Genomic DNA, 17642 nt, shown 5'->3' with positions numbered 1-17642 from the left:
CTACAGGTGCATACTACCATGCCCAGCTAATTTTTTTTTTTTTTTTTGTAGAGATGGGGTTTTGGCCATGTTGCCCAGGCTGCTCTCGAACTTCTGGGCACAAGTGGTCCACCCACCTTGGCCTCCCAAAGTGCTGGGATTACAAGCATGAACCACCATACCAGGCCTATAATTTCTCCCTTAAAAACAGAAAAGAAAATATTACATGTTGGCCAGTTTAAATAACAGGATTGAGATGTTCTGGTTTATTAAATATTCAGGTTAACTAAGAGCTATACATACCAGATTCTGTTCAGTACCACCCAGATCCCACTTAGGACTAAAGAGTTTATTCCCTCAGCTGTCAGAAAGATTGTTGGCCTGCAACCCTCAACTGTTTGCCTTCTTTGGAAATTGTTGCAGCTGAAGGGAGGGGCTTCACCCAAGACCACATCCCGCTTTGGGGCAGCCTGCAGCCAGTGACTGGTTGTTGTAGGTAGCCTTTAAGATGGCCACCAAAGACCTCTGCCTGCTGGTGTTCACGTGCTTGTGTCATTCCCTCTCTGTGTCATTCCTAACCAGTGACTCACTTCTAACGAACAGAATACGGCAAAAGTGATGAGATGTCACTTCAGAGATTAGGTTACAGAAAGACTGTGGCTTCTGACTTGGGTACTCTCATTTTGTTGCCTGCCTGCTCTGAGGGAAGCCAGCTGCCATGTTGTGGGCTGTCTGTGGAGATGCTCACATGGAAAGAAACTGATGTCCCCCACCAACAGTTGGCGAGAGCCTAAGGCATGCCAACAGCCACATGAGTGGGCTTGGAAGCAGATATTGGGAGGCTTGGCAAGAGCCATGTGTGGGCTGGGAAGCCTTGACATGGCTGCTGCCCTGATTAGTGACTGACTGTAGCCCTGTGAGGAACCGAACTAGAGGGTCTCTCACAGGGCTACAGTTTTCAGCCTTAGAGGTGTTCAGCTAAGTTGCACCTGGACTCTTGACTCACAGAAATTATGAGGTAATAAATGTTTGTTGTTCTAAGCTGCTATGTTTTGGGGGGTAATCTGTTGCACACTGTTTGCAAATTACCCCAAACTAATAGAGATAACTAATAAAGGTATAGAGGTCTATCCCCCTCACCCCAAGTTGAGGTAACACTGAAGGACCTCAGAGTTCTCTGCAGGGCTGGCTGAAGCCTTTTGACTATAACATAGCCCAGCACTCCCAATGAACCTCCTGAATGCAAATCTCAGAATCTGCTTCCTAGAGGACCCAGCCTGTCATATATATACATACACATGAACTTAAAACTTTAAAAGAACTGGGATATAATGAAGTACAATAATTATAATAAACCACTGCATGTAGTTTAAGCTAAAGCAGCTCAGGATATTATGTAACTTTTATTATGAAATTCAATATAATTGTGCTGCAAAATGTGCACTGTGCTGCAGAAATGTCCAAGGTGGACAAGAGTTACAAAGATTTCTACAATCCCAGTATACGTATGAGTTTATTAAAAGCTTTTTCTCAATCATTATTTCATTTGATAGATGTGTATGCTTTTCTTCTTTTATCAGTGAAAATTTAAAAAGCCAAAGACTGAACATGACAGAGAAAAAGGACAATGGATTTTTCCTGGTCCTCCTCTAAGAATTCGGCAGCAGACAGATAAGAGCTTTCCAAGGGTGGGTGCTAAAGTGGGAGGTGGAAAGAATGCCAACTCACTCAGAAACACAGACCCAAACTTCCGTTACAAGGCACTGAGAGTACCTTTTGCCCCCAAATGAAAGTTGAGGAACACAGGTGTGGAAGTAGGTGGGAACAGATTAGGGAAGACGCAGCTAGAAGCCAATGCCTGCAAACCTGGATAATTTTTTGTTACTCTTCAAAGTTCACAAGACTAAGAGTGAAGTGAAAGGCAATAGGCAATCAAAAAAAGCCATTTCTTATCTTTAAGACAGAAAAACAGTTTATCACTTCAACTGTGTTAGTCCTAACTGATCTCCCTGTCTCCAGCTCTCCATTATAATCTAGATCCCATGCTGACCTTTCTAAACAAGATTCATTCATCTGTCTGTCTGTCCATCTATCCATCCATGCAGCCATCAGTATTTTCTGGGAGCCTGATAAATGCCACAAAATCCCCCTACTCAAAAATTTGTTAATGAATTTTTTTTTTTTTTTTTTGAGATGGAGTTTTGCTTTTGTTGCCCAGGCTGGAGTACAATGGCGGATCTCGACTTACCACAACTTCCACCTCCTGGGTTTAAGTGATTCTCCTGACTCAGCCTCCTGAGTAGCTGGGATTACAGGCATGCACCACCATGCCCGTCTACTTTTTGTATTTTTAGTAGAGACAGGGTTTCTCCATGTTGGTCAGGCTGGTCTCAAATTCCCGACCTCAGGTGATCTGGCCACTTTGGCCTCCCAAAGTGCTGAGATTACAAGCGTGAGCCACCGCGCCCGGCCTATTAATGACTTTTAATTTTTTTTTTAATATAGTGTGTGTGTGTGTGTGTGTATATATATATATGCGTATATATATATACACACATATATAGAAGAGTGCACGATAGTTGTAACAATGTTCTTATATATATAATTACATATATAATGTATAATATAGCTACAAAATATAGCTAACTTACATAAAATATTTCACTGCTCTGAATACCTTGTTAACATACAAACAGTTGCTGAGTGTGTCATTATATGCTGGTCTCCACTTTACATTATGGTAGTTCTCACATCTTCAAGGTAAAGAACACGACCACTCTTCTATAATCACCTGGGGGATCTCTTTCTGTAATTATGTACTCCTTTAACCTCTGTGCGGGAGAGGGGTTGGGGGTGCTGGTAGGATGGAAATATGGAGTCAGAAAAAGCCACATGGGAGAGAATAAAACTTGTTTTATGAGTAAAACTCTTTCTTTACAGGCTCACAGCAAAAGTTCTTGATGAGGATGTAACTACTTACAAGCTATGGCCATTTCTTAAATGGACATTATTAAAATGTTTACCTGGCACTGCTTTGAGTCAGTGGAAGTAATAATTCATGTTTCTGCTTATTATAGGGAAACTTAGCAAGATTTATATTTAAGCCAAACTTCTCTAAGCAGTTATTAAAGAGATATGTGCTGACAAATAATTTCTGAAGTTGCTTTTAGAACAGATTCATAAAAATTTAGGGGTGAGTGAAGTTAGGTGACTTGTCCAAGATCATATAGATTGAAATAGACTAAAACACAGGTTTCTTAACTGTTTGTCCATTGTTTTACCTATCACATCATGGGAAATAGAGTATTTTAGAAGCCATCCAAAAGACCTGTGGGGCACTTTACTGATGACATATGCAATGGCCTCTACCTCATACAGAAGAGGAGAAGTTGGGGAAGAGGTAATGGATGAAGCACAGATATAGCCAGGAACAATATTGGAAGGCAGCAGGCAGTGGAGCACTGCTTCAAAATTCTGAGTGAAATGGTTTTCAATCTAAAATTCTAATTCTGGCTGAACTATAAATTCGAACATGGAAGCTATAGAGTTTTTTTTTTTAAACTTTTAAGTTCAGGCATACATGTGCAGGTTTGCTATAGAGGTAAACTTGTGTCACGGAGGTTTGCTGTACTGATTATTTAATCACCCAGGCATTAAGCCTTGTATCCATTAGTTATTTTTCCTGATCCTCTCCCTCCTCCCACCCTCCCCCGTCTAGCAGGCCCCAGTGTGTGTTGTTCCCCGCTATGTTTCCATGTGTTCTCATCATTTAACTCCCACTTATAAGTGAAACATGCAATACTTGGTTTTCTGTTCCTGCATTAGTTTGCTAAGGAAAATGGCCTCCAGCTTCATCCATATTCTGGCAAAGGATGTGATCTTATTCTTTTTTATGGCTGGATAGTATTCCATGGTGTATTTGTACCACATTTTCTTTAACCAGTCTACCGTTGATGGGCATTTAGGTTGATTCCATGTCTTGCTAGTGTGAATAGTACTGCAATGAACATACGTGTGCATGTGTCTTTATGACGCAACAATTTATATTTCTCTGGGTATATACCCAGTAATAGGATTGCTGGGTTGAATGGTAATTCCTTTAGGTCTTTGAGGAATCACCACACTGTCTTACACAATGGTTGAACTAATTTACACTCTCACCAGTGTATAAGCATTCCTTTTTCTCCACAACCTCACCAGCACCTGTTATTTTTTGACTTTTTAATAATACCTATTCTGACTGGTGTGGTTTTGATTTGCATTTCTCTAATGGTCAGTGATGTTTTGCTTTTACCATTCTGTACATAGGAACGGGCAAAGATTTCATGACTAAGAGGCCAAAAGCAATTGCAACAGAAGCAAAAACTGACACATGGGACCTAATTAAACTATAAAGCTTTTGCACAGCAAAAGAAACTATGAACAGGGTAAACAGGCAATGTACAGAATGGGAGAAAATGTTTGCAAACTATGCATCTGACAAAGGTCTAATATCCACCATCCATAAGGAACTTACTCACATTTATAAGAAAAAACCAAACCCATTAAAAAATAGGCAAAGGACATGAACAGATACTTTTCAAAAGACAACATACACATGGCCAACAAGCATGTGAAACATTTCCATTCATGAAAAATCTCAAAACTTTTACCTCCTTTAGTTGATATTAGTAGTAGCCTAATTCAACATTTATTCCACCCCTAAGAAAACTTTGATTTTATAAGGAATTAACTCCCTAATCACTTAACTCAGGGGACTGGGTCTTCAAAGCCAGCTCCAGAAGTTGATCCTGATTCATCTAGGCCCATCAAAGTCACCCCTGCCATCCTCTGCTAAGGAGTGGTTTAAGAAGGAGCCTGTTACTCAATTCTGAAAATGCGATGAGGCAATCATGAGATACTGGAAGGCATCTGAGAAAAAGTTCCCTTGTTCTAAGAAAGAGTGAACAGGAAATGCTTGTCTCTTCCTCCTTTGGACATTCTGGACATGATGCCAGGAAGAGCTGCAGTCATTGTCACTAGCCTGATAATAAAGCTGGCCAGGCAGGAAGACAGAGCCTGGGAATTATAAAAAGGAGGAGCTGAAGCCCACTCTTCCTCTGGAAGTCATGGAACATGGGATTATATATACTGCATCCTTTTGTCTGAGCCAGTGTGAGACCGAGTGTTTTGTTCCTTGCAATCACATGCTTAGAAGAGGGGTAAGGGAACTCCTAGGATGCCGGCATGGCAGGCTCAGGATGACAGCTGTGCCACAGGCCCAGACAGCAGCCAGTTCAGATGAGCAGGAGGACAAAGGGCTCCAGGAGGAAGGGCCCCAGTGGACAAATGGGAACCAGTAGGTTCAGTTGTGTGGAAAAACATCTAGAGAGGCATTTTACGAAGCTATTTGAGGGTACAGGAAGATTCAGCTATAGACTCAAAAACAAAACAAAACAAAATGGAAAAAATAAGGACAGTCAATTCTTATTTTTGAGAAAACAGAAAACGTTGTAAAAGAAAGAAATGTACTTGTCTTCAAACTTGGCTCATCAGTAAGCAATACTTAGCATGGCAATAATAATGAAAACAACAAATATGAATGACATACAATAAATGTGAAATAACTATACTAGAAGGACAGAGGAAGGGAAAATTGAAGATTCTCAATTAACACAATGAGAGGTCCATCAATAATGTGTCAACTTGATGAACCAAGAGACAGGAAAATATGGATATTACTTAGAAATACAACAGAAATAGGGAAAAGTGTTGAAAGTAGTTGCCTTGGGACTAGGATGGGGAAGGACATGAACTGAAGGGATGGAAGCTTGTCAGCAGGAGCCTTTTAGCACCATTGAATTTTAAAAACTGTGTTCATTGATAAAAATTAAAATCAGCCAGGCAAGGTAGCTCATCCCTGTAATCCCAGCACTTTGGGAGGCCAAGGCAGGAGGATCACTTGAGTTCAAGAGTTTGAGACCAGCCTGGGCAACATAGTGAGAGCCCGTCTCTACAGAACATACAAAAATCAACCAGCCATGGTGGTGTGCGCCTGTAGTCCCAGCTACTGGAGAGGCTGACATGGGAGGATCACCTGGGCCTGGGAGGTTGTGGCTGCAGTGAGCTGTGATCGTGCCACTGCACTCCAGCCTGGATGACAGTGACACCCCATCTCAACAAAACACAAAAATTAAAATCAATAAAATAAAATGCCCAGAATATTTAAGGGAAAGGTACAATGCTCTGGGTTAGTTTTCAGTTCACATCAAATGCGTATTAGTGGCACTGACTCCTCTTCTTCCCTGTTGGTGAACTCTATTCTCTTTGTCCCAAGGGTTTTAGCTTAAGTCTCCTCTTGTCAACCTGGATGCAGATTAATAGATACAAAACTACTTCCATGAGAGAATTTATGATGTGTTTTTCAAGATTGCATGGTGGTGAAAAGCAGGAACTGCCTAACATTACATTTATCTTAGGCCCAGTGCTTTGTTTTATTTGGGCCAGTTGCCTGATTTCTTTTTCAGGTCCATCCCTATTACTTTTCCAAAATAAAATCTGGACTCTGGGGTATCTTGCATGATGGATTTTCCATTGTAGCATACCAATTGCGCAAACCACCACAGGCTTACAGGCTGGTGGCTTAAAACAATTACTACTGAACAGAAAAAAAAAAATGCTAAAGTCTACTATATTACTTATGGCACTTAAATGTACTGCTATTGGCTACCGGTGTTCTTTTTCATAAAATGTCTCATTTCTGTGACACCAGTAACTGGAAAGACTAGGAAAAATATTGTACATTTCCTCCATAGCAGCTCTAGCAGAGGGGAACAGAAGAGAACCCAGAAGCAGAAGAAGTGAATTCTAGGCTCATTTTAGCCCCCATCTAAGTGGCTGACATGGTCAAACCACTTTACCTGTCTGAGATTCAGTTTCCTTATAATATTAAAATAAAAACCTATGTCCAGTACAGTATATGGCCCTTAGTAAGTTAAATGATATTTTGGGGAAAATATTGGGCATTTTAAAAAGGTGACTAATTATACTCTGCAGTTGACTGTCATCTGTACTGAGATGAATCATGTAAGAGTACAAGGCACTAAGAGGAAAACCTAAGTGCCCCCTCCACCCACACCCTATTCCTGTAAAAAACAGAGAAAAGGGTTGCCACGACAAATGAGACAAGGAAGACCAGAGAAGGACTCAGAGATAGCAAGGATAAATGTAAATTCTACTTGACCTAAAGCTTAGCAAAAACGAATCCTGACAAATGTTATTTATAGCTCATATTCACAGCTTTCATTATTAATAAGCAGTAAGTTCATGTTCCAACAAACTTTGAGTTATCAAACATGAAAACCAATATTTGTACCAACTGCAGGAATATTTCATACCTGGATCCAGTTTGCTTGCATCCTCACTGACCAAGAATCCCATGTGGTAATTCCCCACCTGGTGTGAGTAATTTTTTTCTAGTTCACAAACTGGCGGATAATGGGTGACAAACAGGGTTAAGGATTTCACCTAAAGCAATAAGACAGAATAAAAGTTATTTCATTTTAAAATTTTATTGTAATTAAAATCTGTCTTCAACTTTCTTTTGAAAAATTTTAAATCTTCCTAAAAGTCACAAGAAAAGTACGACCAACTATTATATACTGTTTATCTAGATAATCAATTGTTAATATTTTGCCATATTTCCCTTCTTCTTCCTCCTCCAAAGACACATTTTTTCCTGAACCATCTGAGAATTAGTTGCAGACATCATGACACTTCATCCCTAAAGATTTAAGATTCTATCTTCTAAGAACAAAACATCCCCCTATATAATTAGAATACAATTATTATACTCAATACATATATTACTATTATACAACATATACAGTTCCTAAATCTCCCTAATTCTCCCAACAATGTTTCTTTTTGTCTCTTTCCTTTTTTGTCTTTTATGACACGGACATTTTTAAGTATCAAGTATCCTTTCGTACAGGAATAGAGTGTGGGTGGAGGGGGCACTTATGCTGTTTTGCATAATATCTTTCAATTTGGACTTTGCTATTTCCTCCAAACATCATTGCCAGTGAGGACTAAACTCTGATTTTTTTATCTTACCCAAATTCCTACCTAAGGGGTCCAGGGAGTCATGCCCTACAAACCATGGATTCTCATCAGATGGGTTTTATTTGACCCTGTATATTGTGACTTGCTTTTCAATATGACTCCGGCACAACATTATGAGACAAGGAAAAAATATTTAACCCCAAAATATATTTCCTTGCCACGCCTTAAATTGCCCTGCAAAGTCTCTTGTGAGAAAAATCCACATTCTATAGAGAATTCCCTTCCCCCTTTGTTTTCCTTCCTTTCCAGATCCACGAGATAATCAACTAAGAGCCAGGCACCCTTTTAGGTCTGATAAGAAACATTTTACAACCTGCTCTCTCTGTGAAGTCTGCTATCTGAGAGATTCCACTGCACAATAAAACTTGGTCCCACAATCCTTTATCCTTAACCTGAACATTCCTTTCCATTAATCTGAGGTCTTCAGATAAACTCAACCAATTGTCAACCAGAAAATGTTTAAATTTACCTGTAGCCTGGAAGCCCCTGCTTTGAGTTGTTCCACCTTTCTGAACCAAACCAATGTATTTCTTTTTTTTTTTTTTTTTTTGAGATGGAGTCTCACTCTGTCGCCTAGTGGCACGATCTTGGCTCACTGCAAGCTCCACCTCCCGGGTTTATGCCATTCTCCTGCCTCAGCCTCCTGAGTAGCTGGGACTACAGGTGCCCGCCACCACGCCTGGCTAATTTTTTGTATTTTTTAGTAGAGACGGGGTTTCACCGTGTTAGCCAGGATGGTCGCAATCTCCTGACCTCATGATCCGCCCACCTCGGCCTCCCAGAGTGCTGGGATTACACGTGTGAGCCACTGCACCCAGCCAAACCAATGTATTTCTTAAATGTATTTGATTGATGTCTCATGCCTCCCTAAAATATATAAAACCAAGCTGTACCCTGACCACCTTGGGCACATGTTCTCAGGACCTCCTGAGGGCTGTGTCACGGGCCATGGTCACTCATATTTGACTCAGAATAAATCTCTTCAAATATTTTACAGAGTTTGACTCTTTTCGTCGACACCAGGAATATTCCATGTATATGTAGGTGATGGGTCCTTCCCAGTGCATCACATCAGGTGGGACGTGATATCAGTTTCACATAACTGGGGATGCCAAATTTGATTATCTGGTTGAAGAGGGTACCCACTAGATTTCTTCACTATACCTTTTCCCTTTGTAATTAATAAATAACCTGTGGCATGATACTTTGAGATATATGAATATCCTTTTCTCCAACAATCTTTCATCCAAAGGTTTTATAATCTATTGATCATTGCTGTCTGAATCAGTTATTATTATAGTGGTTATTAAATGTTGATTAAAAAATTCTTCCTACATTTATTCATTGGTATTCTGTAAAGCAGAGGTTTCACTTTTCCCCACTCACCTCCACCATTTTAAAGTTTATTTTTGTTAGTGTCAGTATGAATTAACAAATTTTTTTTTTTAGAGACAGGGTCTCAATCTATCATCCAGGCTAGATTGCAATGGCACAATCATAGTTTACGGTAACCTCAAACTCCTGGGCTCAAGGGATCCTCCCACCTCAACTTCCCAAGTAGCTAGGACTACAGGTGTGCGCCACAATGCCTGGCTAATTTTTTATTTTTATTTTTTGTAGAGAGGGGTCTCACTATGTTACCCAGGCTGGTCTTGAACCTGGGCTCAAGGGGTCCTCCTGCTTCGGCCTCCCAAAGTGCTGGGATTACAGGCGTCAGCCACTGCACCCAGTCTCATGGATTCTTTAATAAGCATTGTTTTAAGGCATATTTTATATATTCTGGAAACCTCTATCTGGAGGAAAGTTAACACCAATCTTAGCTTAAATATTGGCAGAAGGAGGTAATTAAATCAAAGAACTCCAGTTTTGATTCACCTGCCATTCACCTTATTAAAAGTCTGAATGTGTGCCTTCTTTCTGATAACAATAACAAATAAACGTATTAAGGCAGGATTTCTTTTAAAAACTGTGCTTAAAATCTGCCCCGAGGGATCTTAGGACCACCTATCTCCATGGTGCTCCTTCTCCAAGCTGATAGGCACTTTTAGCCGGAAGACCTAAGGGTCTGGGATCTGACACTGTGCTCTTCAAGGCTGTTCTCGGCCTGCAGCAGCAACACATGACCTCCCTTATTTCTCCTCTCTGATCTCTCTTCCCTATCCAAAGATCAGAAGGAACCATGAAAATAAAGATTTTCATCCATAAAAAGGTCAGGGAAGTTTCTGGTTTCCAGTCTAGCATATAAGAAGGTTGGAGGTTGCCTCTCCATCACAAGGAAAAAGTAGAACCAACTGAAAAATCAACTCTTTTTAGATCTGTAAGAAAAATGAAGTCACAGGCAAACCACTGTCCCCCAGATTAGAGACAGACAAGCAGATACAAAGAATCACAACTTTCCTGAGCTGAAATGCAGGCAGAAACCTCTGAAGGAACCAGTATCAGGGTAGGAAAACTGGAACCGGAACTGATCAATTGCTGGAGGCTCAGTGTCAGCAAGTCTGAGAGTCAAAAAGTCCAGGGGAACCGAGTCATGGGGGAAGGGGGCACACTTTTGTGAGTTTTACTCCCAGGAGTTCCACTTGGTTCTCACAATAAACACTGGAGTAAACTCCCCTTATGCTTCAGGCAAGGCGAAGAAAGAAAGAACTATTTTGAAATGCACCAGGGCACTCTGTTCTTAACAAGGTCTGCCCTCAGAAGAAACTACTAAAGCGGAGCCTAACCTGCTGGGGTTTTATCAGAGCCTCACCTACCTGGGGGAAGTGAAAGACTCAACTCCAGTCTCCTCTAGCCTTCCATATGAGAGAAAGGAAATACTCAACTCCAGCCCACTCTAAGCCTTCCTATCCCACCTGAGGGGTGGGAGGGAGGTAAGACTGAGACTTAATCATAGGACTCCTCCCCTAGACCCTTACCAGCACGTTACTAAAACCTAATTTACAGCAGTTCCTTTTACCCAATACATCATAGCCAGCTGTCAAGAAAAAGTCGCAAGACATACTAAAAGTAAAAACCCACAAATATGAAGAGACAGAGCAAGCATCAGAACCAGACATAGCTATGGCAGGGATGTTGGAATTATCAGACTGGGAATTGGAAGCAACTGATTAGTATGCTAAGGGCTCTATGGTTAACACAGACAGCATGCAAGAACAGATGGGCAATGTAAGCACAGAGATGCATATTCTAAGAAAAAACCAAAAGGAAACACGAGAGATCAAAAACACTGCGATGGAAATGAAGAATGTGTTTGATGAGCTTACTGGTAGACTGGACACAGCTGAGGGAAGAATCTCTGAGCTTGAGGACATCTTAATAGAAACCTCCAAAATGGAGATGCAAAGAGAAGACTAGAAAAAAAACCTCAGAATATCCAAAAAGTTTGAGACAACTACAAAAGATATAACATGCAGCTAATGAGAATACCAGAGAGAAAATAAAGAGAGAAAGAAACAGAAGAAATATTTAAAACAATAATGACTGAGAATTTCCCCAAAGTAATGTCAGACACAAAACCACAGATATAGGAAGCTCAGGGAACACCAAACAGGATAAATGTCCCCAAAACCACACCTAGACAAATCATATTCAAACTACAGAAAACCAAAGATAAAGAAAAAAAAATACTGAAGTAAGCCAGAGGGAAGAAACACCTTATCCACACAAGCTCAAAGATAAAAATTACATCTGACTTCTCAGAAACCACAAAAGCAAGAAAAGAGTGGAGTAAAATATCTAAAGTTTTGAGAGGAAAAAAAAAAAAAAACAAACCTCTCCAACCTAGAATTCTGTACCTTGCAAAATAATCCTTCAAAACTGAAGGAGAAATAAAGACATTCTCAGACAAACAAAAATTGAGGATTTGTAGCCAGCAGATCTATCCTGAAATGTTTAAGAAAAGTTCTTTAGAAGGAAGGAAAATGACAGGGATCAGAAACTTGTATCTACATAAAGAAAAGTGCAGCATTTAAGAAGGAACCAGTGAAGGCAAAAACACTTTTATTTTTCTTATTTTTAGTGGATCTAGCATAACATTTTGTTCAAAATAATAATAGCAACAGTGTATGCGATTATGTATGTTTATATATATATATGCTTATGTACACTTAAGTATAAGTTAAATAAATGACAGTGATGGTACAAAGGATGGAAGAAAGTAATCAGGATTATTTTGTTATTAAAAAATATGTGCATTACTCATAAAGCAATATAGTGTTTTTTGAAAGCAGACTTGGATTAGTTGCAAACGTATATTGCAAACGTATATTGCAAACTCCAGGACAACCACTAGAAAAAGTAAAACAAGAAATATAACTGATACGCTAAGAAAGGAGAGAAAATAGCTGGGCACAGTGCCATGCACCTGTACTCCCAGCTACCTGGGAGGCTGAGGTGGGAAGGTCACTTGAGCCCAGGAGTTTGAGGCCAGCCTAGGCAACACAGTAAGATCCCACCTCAAAAAACACCCCAAGAAACCAAAAAACAAAAAACAAAAAAGAAAATGAAATAATATAAAATACTCAGTTAAAACCACGTAAGACAGAAAAACAGTGGAAGACACATGTAGGAACAATGAACAAGAACAACAAATAGAAAAAAGTAAAAAATGGTAAATATTAATCCAACTCTATCAATAATCACTTTGAATGCTGATGATCTAAATGCACCAGTTAAAAGACAGATTATCAGAGTGGATCAAAAAATAAGACCTAACTGTATGTTGTCTACAAGAAACTCACCTTAAATATAAAGATAACTATATATTAAAAATATATGGAGGGGCTAGATGAGGTGGCTCACACTTGCAATCCCAGCACTTTGGGAGGCTGAGGCAGATGGATCACTTGAGGCCAGGAGTTCAAGACCAGCCTGGCCAACATGGTGAAACCCCATCTTTAATTTAAAAAGAATACAAAAATTAGCCAGGCGTGGTGGCACACACTTGTAATCCCAGCTACTCGGGAGGCTGAGGCACAAGAATCACTTGAATCTGGGAGGCAGAGGTTGCAGTGAGCTGAGATTGTACCACTGCAATCCAGCCTGTGTGACAGAGTGAGACTCTGTCTAAAATATATATATATATATGGAGGAAGACACATCATGTTAACATTAAAGAAAGCTGAAGCAGCTATATTAATTTCTAAAGGAAGCTGGAGTAGCTATATTAATTGGAGACAGAGCAGACTTCAGATCAAGTAAATTTGTCAGGGATAAAGGATATTATATAATGATAAAGGGATAAATTCTCCAAGAAGACATAATATCCTTAACATGTATGCATCTAACGAGAGAATGTCAAACTACATGAGGCAAAAGCTGATAGAACTACAAAGAGAAACAGATGAACATACTACTATAGTTAGAGACATCAAAATTCCTCCATCTGAAACAGACAGATCCAGCAGGCAGAAAATCAGTAAGGACACAGCTGAACTCAACAACACCATCAATCAACTAGACATCATTTATATCTATAGATATTTCAACCAACAGCTGAATACGCATTCATCTCAAGCTAACATGGAACATTCACCAAGAAAGACCACATTTTGGGCCATAAAACACATGTTGACAAATTTAATATAATAAAAATCATACAATATTTGATCTCATACCACAATGGAATTAAACTAGGAATCATAACAAAAAGGTAACTGGAAAATCCCCAAATACATGGAGACTAAACAACACATTCTTAAAAAACATATGGGTCAAAAAAGAAATAAGGAGAAATTTAAAATATTTGGAACTAAATAAAAACAGGAAGCACACCTTATCAAAATTTGTGGAATGCACCAAAAGCAGTGCATAGAAGAAAATTTATAGGCCAGCAGTGGTGGCTCACACCTGTGATCCCAGCACTTTGGGAGGCCAAGGCAAGAGGATCACTGAAGTCCAAGAATACGAGACCAGCCCGGGCAACATAGTGAGACCCCAATCTCTATAAAAAATAAAAATGAAATTAGCTGGGTGTTGTGGCATGTGCCTGTAGTCCCAGCTACGTGGGAGGCTGAGGCAGGAGGATCACTTGAGCCCAGGGAGTTGAGGCTGCAGTGGGCTATGTTCATGCCACTGCAGTCCAGCCTGGGTAACAGAGCAAGACCCTGTCTCAAAAAAGAAAAAATGGAAAGAAAAGAAAGAATAAAAAAGAAAATTTATAGCACTGAACACATTAGAAAAAAAGAATGATTTAAAATAAACAATCTAAGCTTCTATCTTAGGACACCAGAAAGAGAAGAGCAAAAAATAAGCAAAAGAAAAGAGATAATAAAAATTAGAGCAGAAATCAATGAAATTAAAACAAGAAAGCAATGGGGAAAATAATCAATAGAACCAAAAGCTGGTTCGTTGAAAAGAAAACTGATAAGCTTCTAGCCAAGCTAACTAAGAACAAAAGAGAAAAGACACAAATGGCTAATATCAGAAATGAAAAGGACAACACTACGGATGCCGTGGACAAATAAAAGGATAATAAGGGAACACTATGACCAACTCTATGTCCACAAATTTGGTAACCTTGGTGAAAATTTCTTGAAAAACAATTCCTTAAAAGACACAATCAGCCAAAACTCACACAAGAAAAAAACAGAAAGTCTGAATACATCTATATCTATTAAACAACTTGAGTCAATGGCCTTCTAAAACAAAAATCATAGGCCCAGATGGCTTCACTGGTGAACTCCACCAAACGTTTAAGGAAGGTATTTTACCAATTCTCCATAGTCTTTTTTAGAGGACAGGAGTGGAGTAAATACTTTCTAACTCATTCTATGAGGCCAGCATTACCTTAATATCAAAACCAGACAAAGACATTATAAGAAAACTACAAACCAGTATCTCTCATAAACATAGATGCAAAAATCCTCAATAAAATATTAGCAAAATGAATCCAACAATGTATAAAAAGAAAAACAGACCATAACCAAGTAGGACTCATCCCAAGTGTGCAAGACTCATTCAACATTTGAACACCAGTTAACGTAATCCATCACATCAACAGGCTAAAGAAGAAAAATCACATGACCATATCAATAGATGCACAGAAAGCATTTGACAAAATCTAACACCCATTCATGATAAAAACTCTCAGTAAACTAGGAATAGAGGAGAACTTCCTCAGTTTGGTAAGGAATATCCACAAACAACCTCTAGCTAACATCATACTTAACGGTGAGAAACTTAAAGCTTTCCCACTAAGATCAGAAACAAGGCAACGATATCCTTTCTTACTACTTTTTCAACACTGTACTGAAAGTCCTAGTTACTGCAATAAGACAAGAAAAAAAAATAGATGGGGAAGAAAGAAGTGAAACTGTCTATTTGTATCTGACATGACTGCCTATATAGGAAATTCAAAAGAATTGACAAACATACACACAGACTGGAATTAATAAGTGATTACAGCAAGGCTGCAGGATACAAGGTTAATGTACAAAAGTCGATTGCTTTCCTATGTAGTTTTTTTATTATTATTATACTTTAAGTTTTAGGGTACATGTGCACAACGTGCAGGTTAGTTACATATGTATACACGTGCCTTGTTGGTGTGCTGCACCCATTAACTCGTCATTTAACATTAGATATGTCTCCTAATGCTATCCCTCCCCCCTCCCCCCACCCCAAAACAGGCCCCGATGTGTGATGTTCCCCTTCCTGTGTCCATGTGTTCTCATTGTTCAATTCCCACCTATGAGTGAGAACATGCGGTGTTTGGTTTTTTGTCCTTGCGATAGTTTGCTGAGAATGATGGTTTCCAGCTTCATCCATGTCCCTACAAAAAGGACATGAACTCATCATTTCCTATGTAGTTTCTATAATGATTAAAGTTTCTGAGTTACATCTTTTTGCAAATAAATTTTTTAAAGCAAAACAAAAAATTCCTTTAAAAAAACAAAATGTTATAATTACCTATGTAATCTAAATAAATGTTTAAACAAAACCTGAGTCTCTCTTGGGTCTTCACTGCCAAAATAACAAAGAAAAGAAGGGAGGCTGGGCATGGTAACTCATGCCTATAATCCCAGAACTTTGAGAAGCCAAGGCAGGTGGATCACTGGAGCCTAGAAGTTCACGACTAGCCTGGGCAACACGGTGAAACTCTGTCCCTAAAAGAATACAAAAATTAGCTGGGTATGGTTGGTGTGTGCCTGTAGTCCCAGCTACTCGGGAGGCCGAAGTGGAAGGATCACCTGGGCCCAGGTAGGTTGAGGCTGCAGTGAGCCATGATCATGCCATTGCACTGCAGCCTGAGTGACAGAGTGAACCCCTGTTTCAAAAAAGAAAAAAAAAAAAAAAAAAAAAGAGGAGGAAGAGAAAGAGGAGGAGGAGGAGGAGGAACAACAACAACGGTTGTGCCAAAAAGGGCCATAGCTAGGTACAACCTATTTGCTGCACAAACTGTGTTGGATGCACACTTAAGGACAAGGCTATTAAGAAGTTTGTCATTTGAAATACAGTAGAAGGTACAGCTGTCAGGGACATTTCCAAATTGAGTGTCGTTGATGTCTCTGTGCTTCCCAAACAGTGGATGAAACTGTATTACTGCACAAGTTCTGCAACTCATAGCAAGGTAGTCAGGAATCATTCTCATTAAGCCTAGAGGACCAAACAACTCCACTCCAATTCAGATCTAAGGATGCTGACCCATGATCTCATCAAAGCCTGTGCATGGAGCTGAGTCTCTAAAGACTGAAGAAAAACTATCTTCTGGAAAAAAATTAAATAGAAATTAAGCTTTAAAAACAAAACTAAACCCCAAAACACCAAGGGCAACAAAAGGTTAAAGAAAAATAAATTTTATTTTTGTGTTGCTTTTTGAAAAGAAATATTAAAAATATGATTTTATTGGCTATTTAAGGAAGAGAGAAAGAAATGAAAATGAGAGAAGACACAATTACAAAGGAGCAAGAAAATGGGGGGAAAAACAGAAAAAAGACCAGAGAAGGGAAAGACCTAAGGGGAGGTGCCATGAGGGGGAGATTTGAAAAGCAGAGACCAAAATGAACAAGATAGAGAAAGTAAACTAAAGGGGAGAGTTAGATGGAAATGACACGGATGGAACGTTTGACACAAACAAAATTTTACATTGAAACTTAGAAATGCACCCTGAAAAAAGGAGACATGCGCTGAAGGAATGATGTTGCTGAATCAGATAGAAACACAAAGAGGTGAGATCTTTCAGGATGTTGGTGAAAAAAAGGATTTCACAAAGTAGAAATGGCAGTATTTCCTTGTTTTTCCCTCGAGGAATCTGGCTGTAGATGGATGGTACCTGTTCTTGATTTAGGGTTCACCAAGGATAATAAGATATAATTCTGAGTGAAAATATTGCCAGGAAGGCCTTTTTCATACAACCAGATTTATGTTGAGTCAGCAAGCAAAAGGAACATATATCAAAAAACTACAAACATTATTTAGGATCAATCTGTCTGAATTCAGTGTGTAGCATTCTAATGATCACTTGCAGCACTGCAGTCAATTATAAAAAAGATAATTTTGAGTATTTGGAGACTGAGATCAGGAAAATAATGTGTATAATGTGTATCATCCATGTACAAAAG

General features: G+C 39.2%; 1 protein-coding gene across 5 annotated transcripts in view; it reads right to left on the bottom strand.

The window, feature by feature from the left end:
- MSH3 (mutS homolog 3) overlaps positions 1–17642 on the bottom strand; it is a 231691-nt gene that overhangs the window by 7949 nt on the left and 206100 nt on the right. For all 5 annotated transcript variants that reach the window (XM_054489804.2, XM_063665452.1, XM_063665451.1 and 2 more), the window contains exon 22: positions 7356–7485. In XM_054489804.2, coding sequence (XP_054345779.1) covers positions 7356–7485 — 130 coding nt within the window. The remainder of the gene's footprint in view (positions 1–7355; positions 7486–17642) is intronic.

This window comes from Pongo pygmaeus, chromosome 4 (assembly GCF_028885625.2).
Source record: "Pongo pygmaeus isolate AG05252 chromosome 4, NHGRI_mPonPyg2-v2.0_pri, whole genome shotgun sequence".
NCBI lineage: Eukaryota > Metazoa > Chordata > Mammalia > Primates > Hominidae > Pongo > Pongo pygmaeus.
Note: the sequence above shows the minus strand (reverse complement) of the source record. Positions and strands in the feature narration are given on the sequence as shown.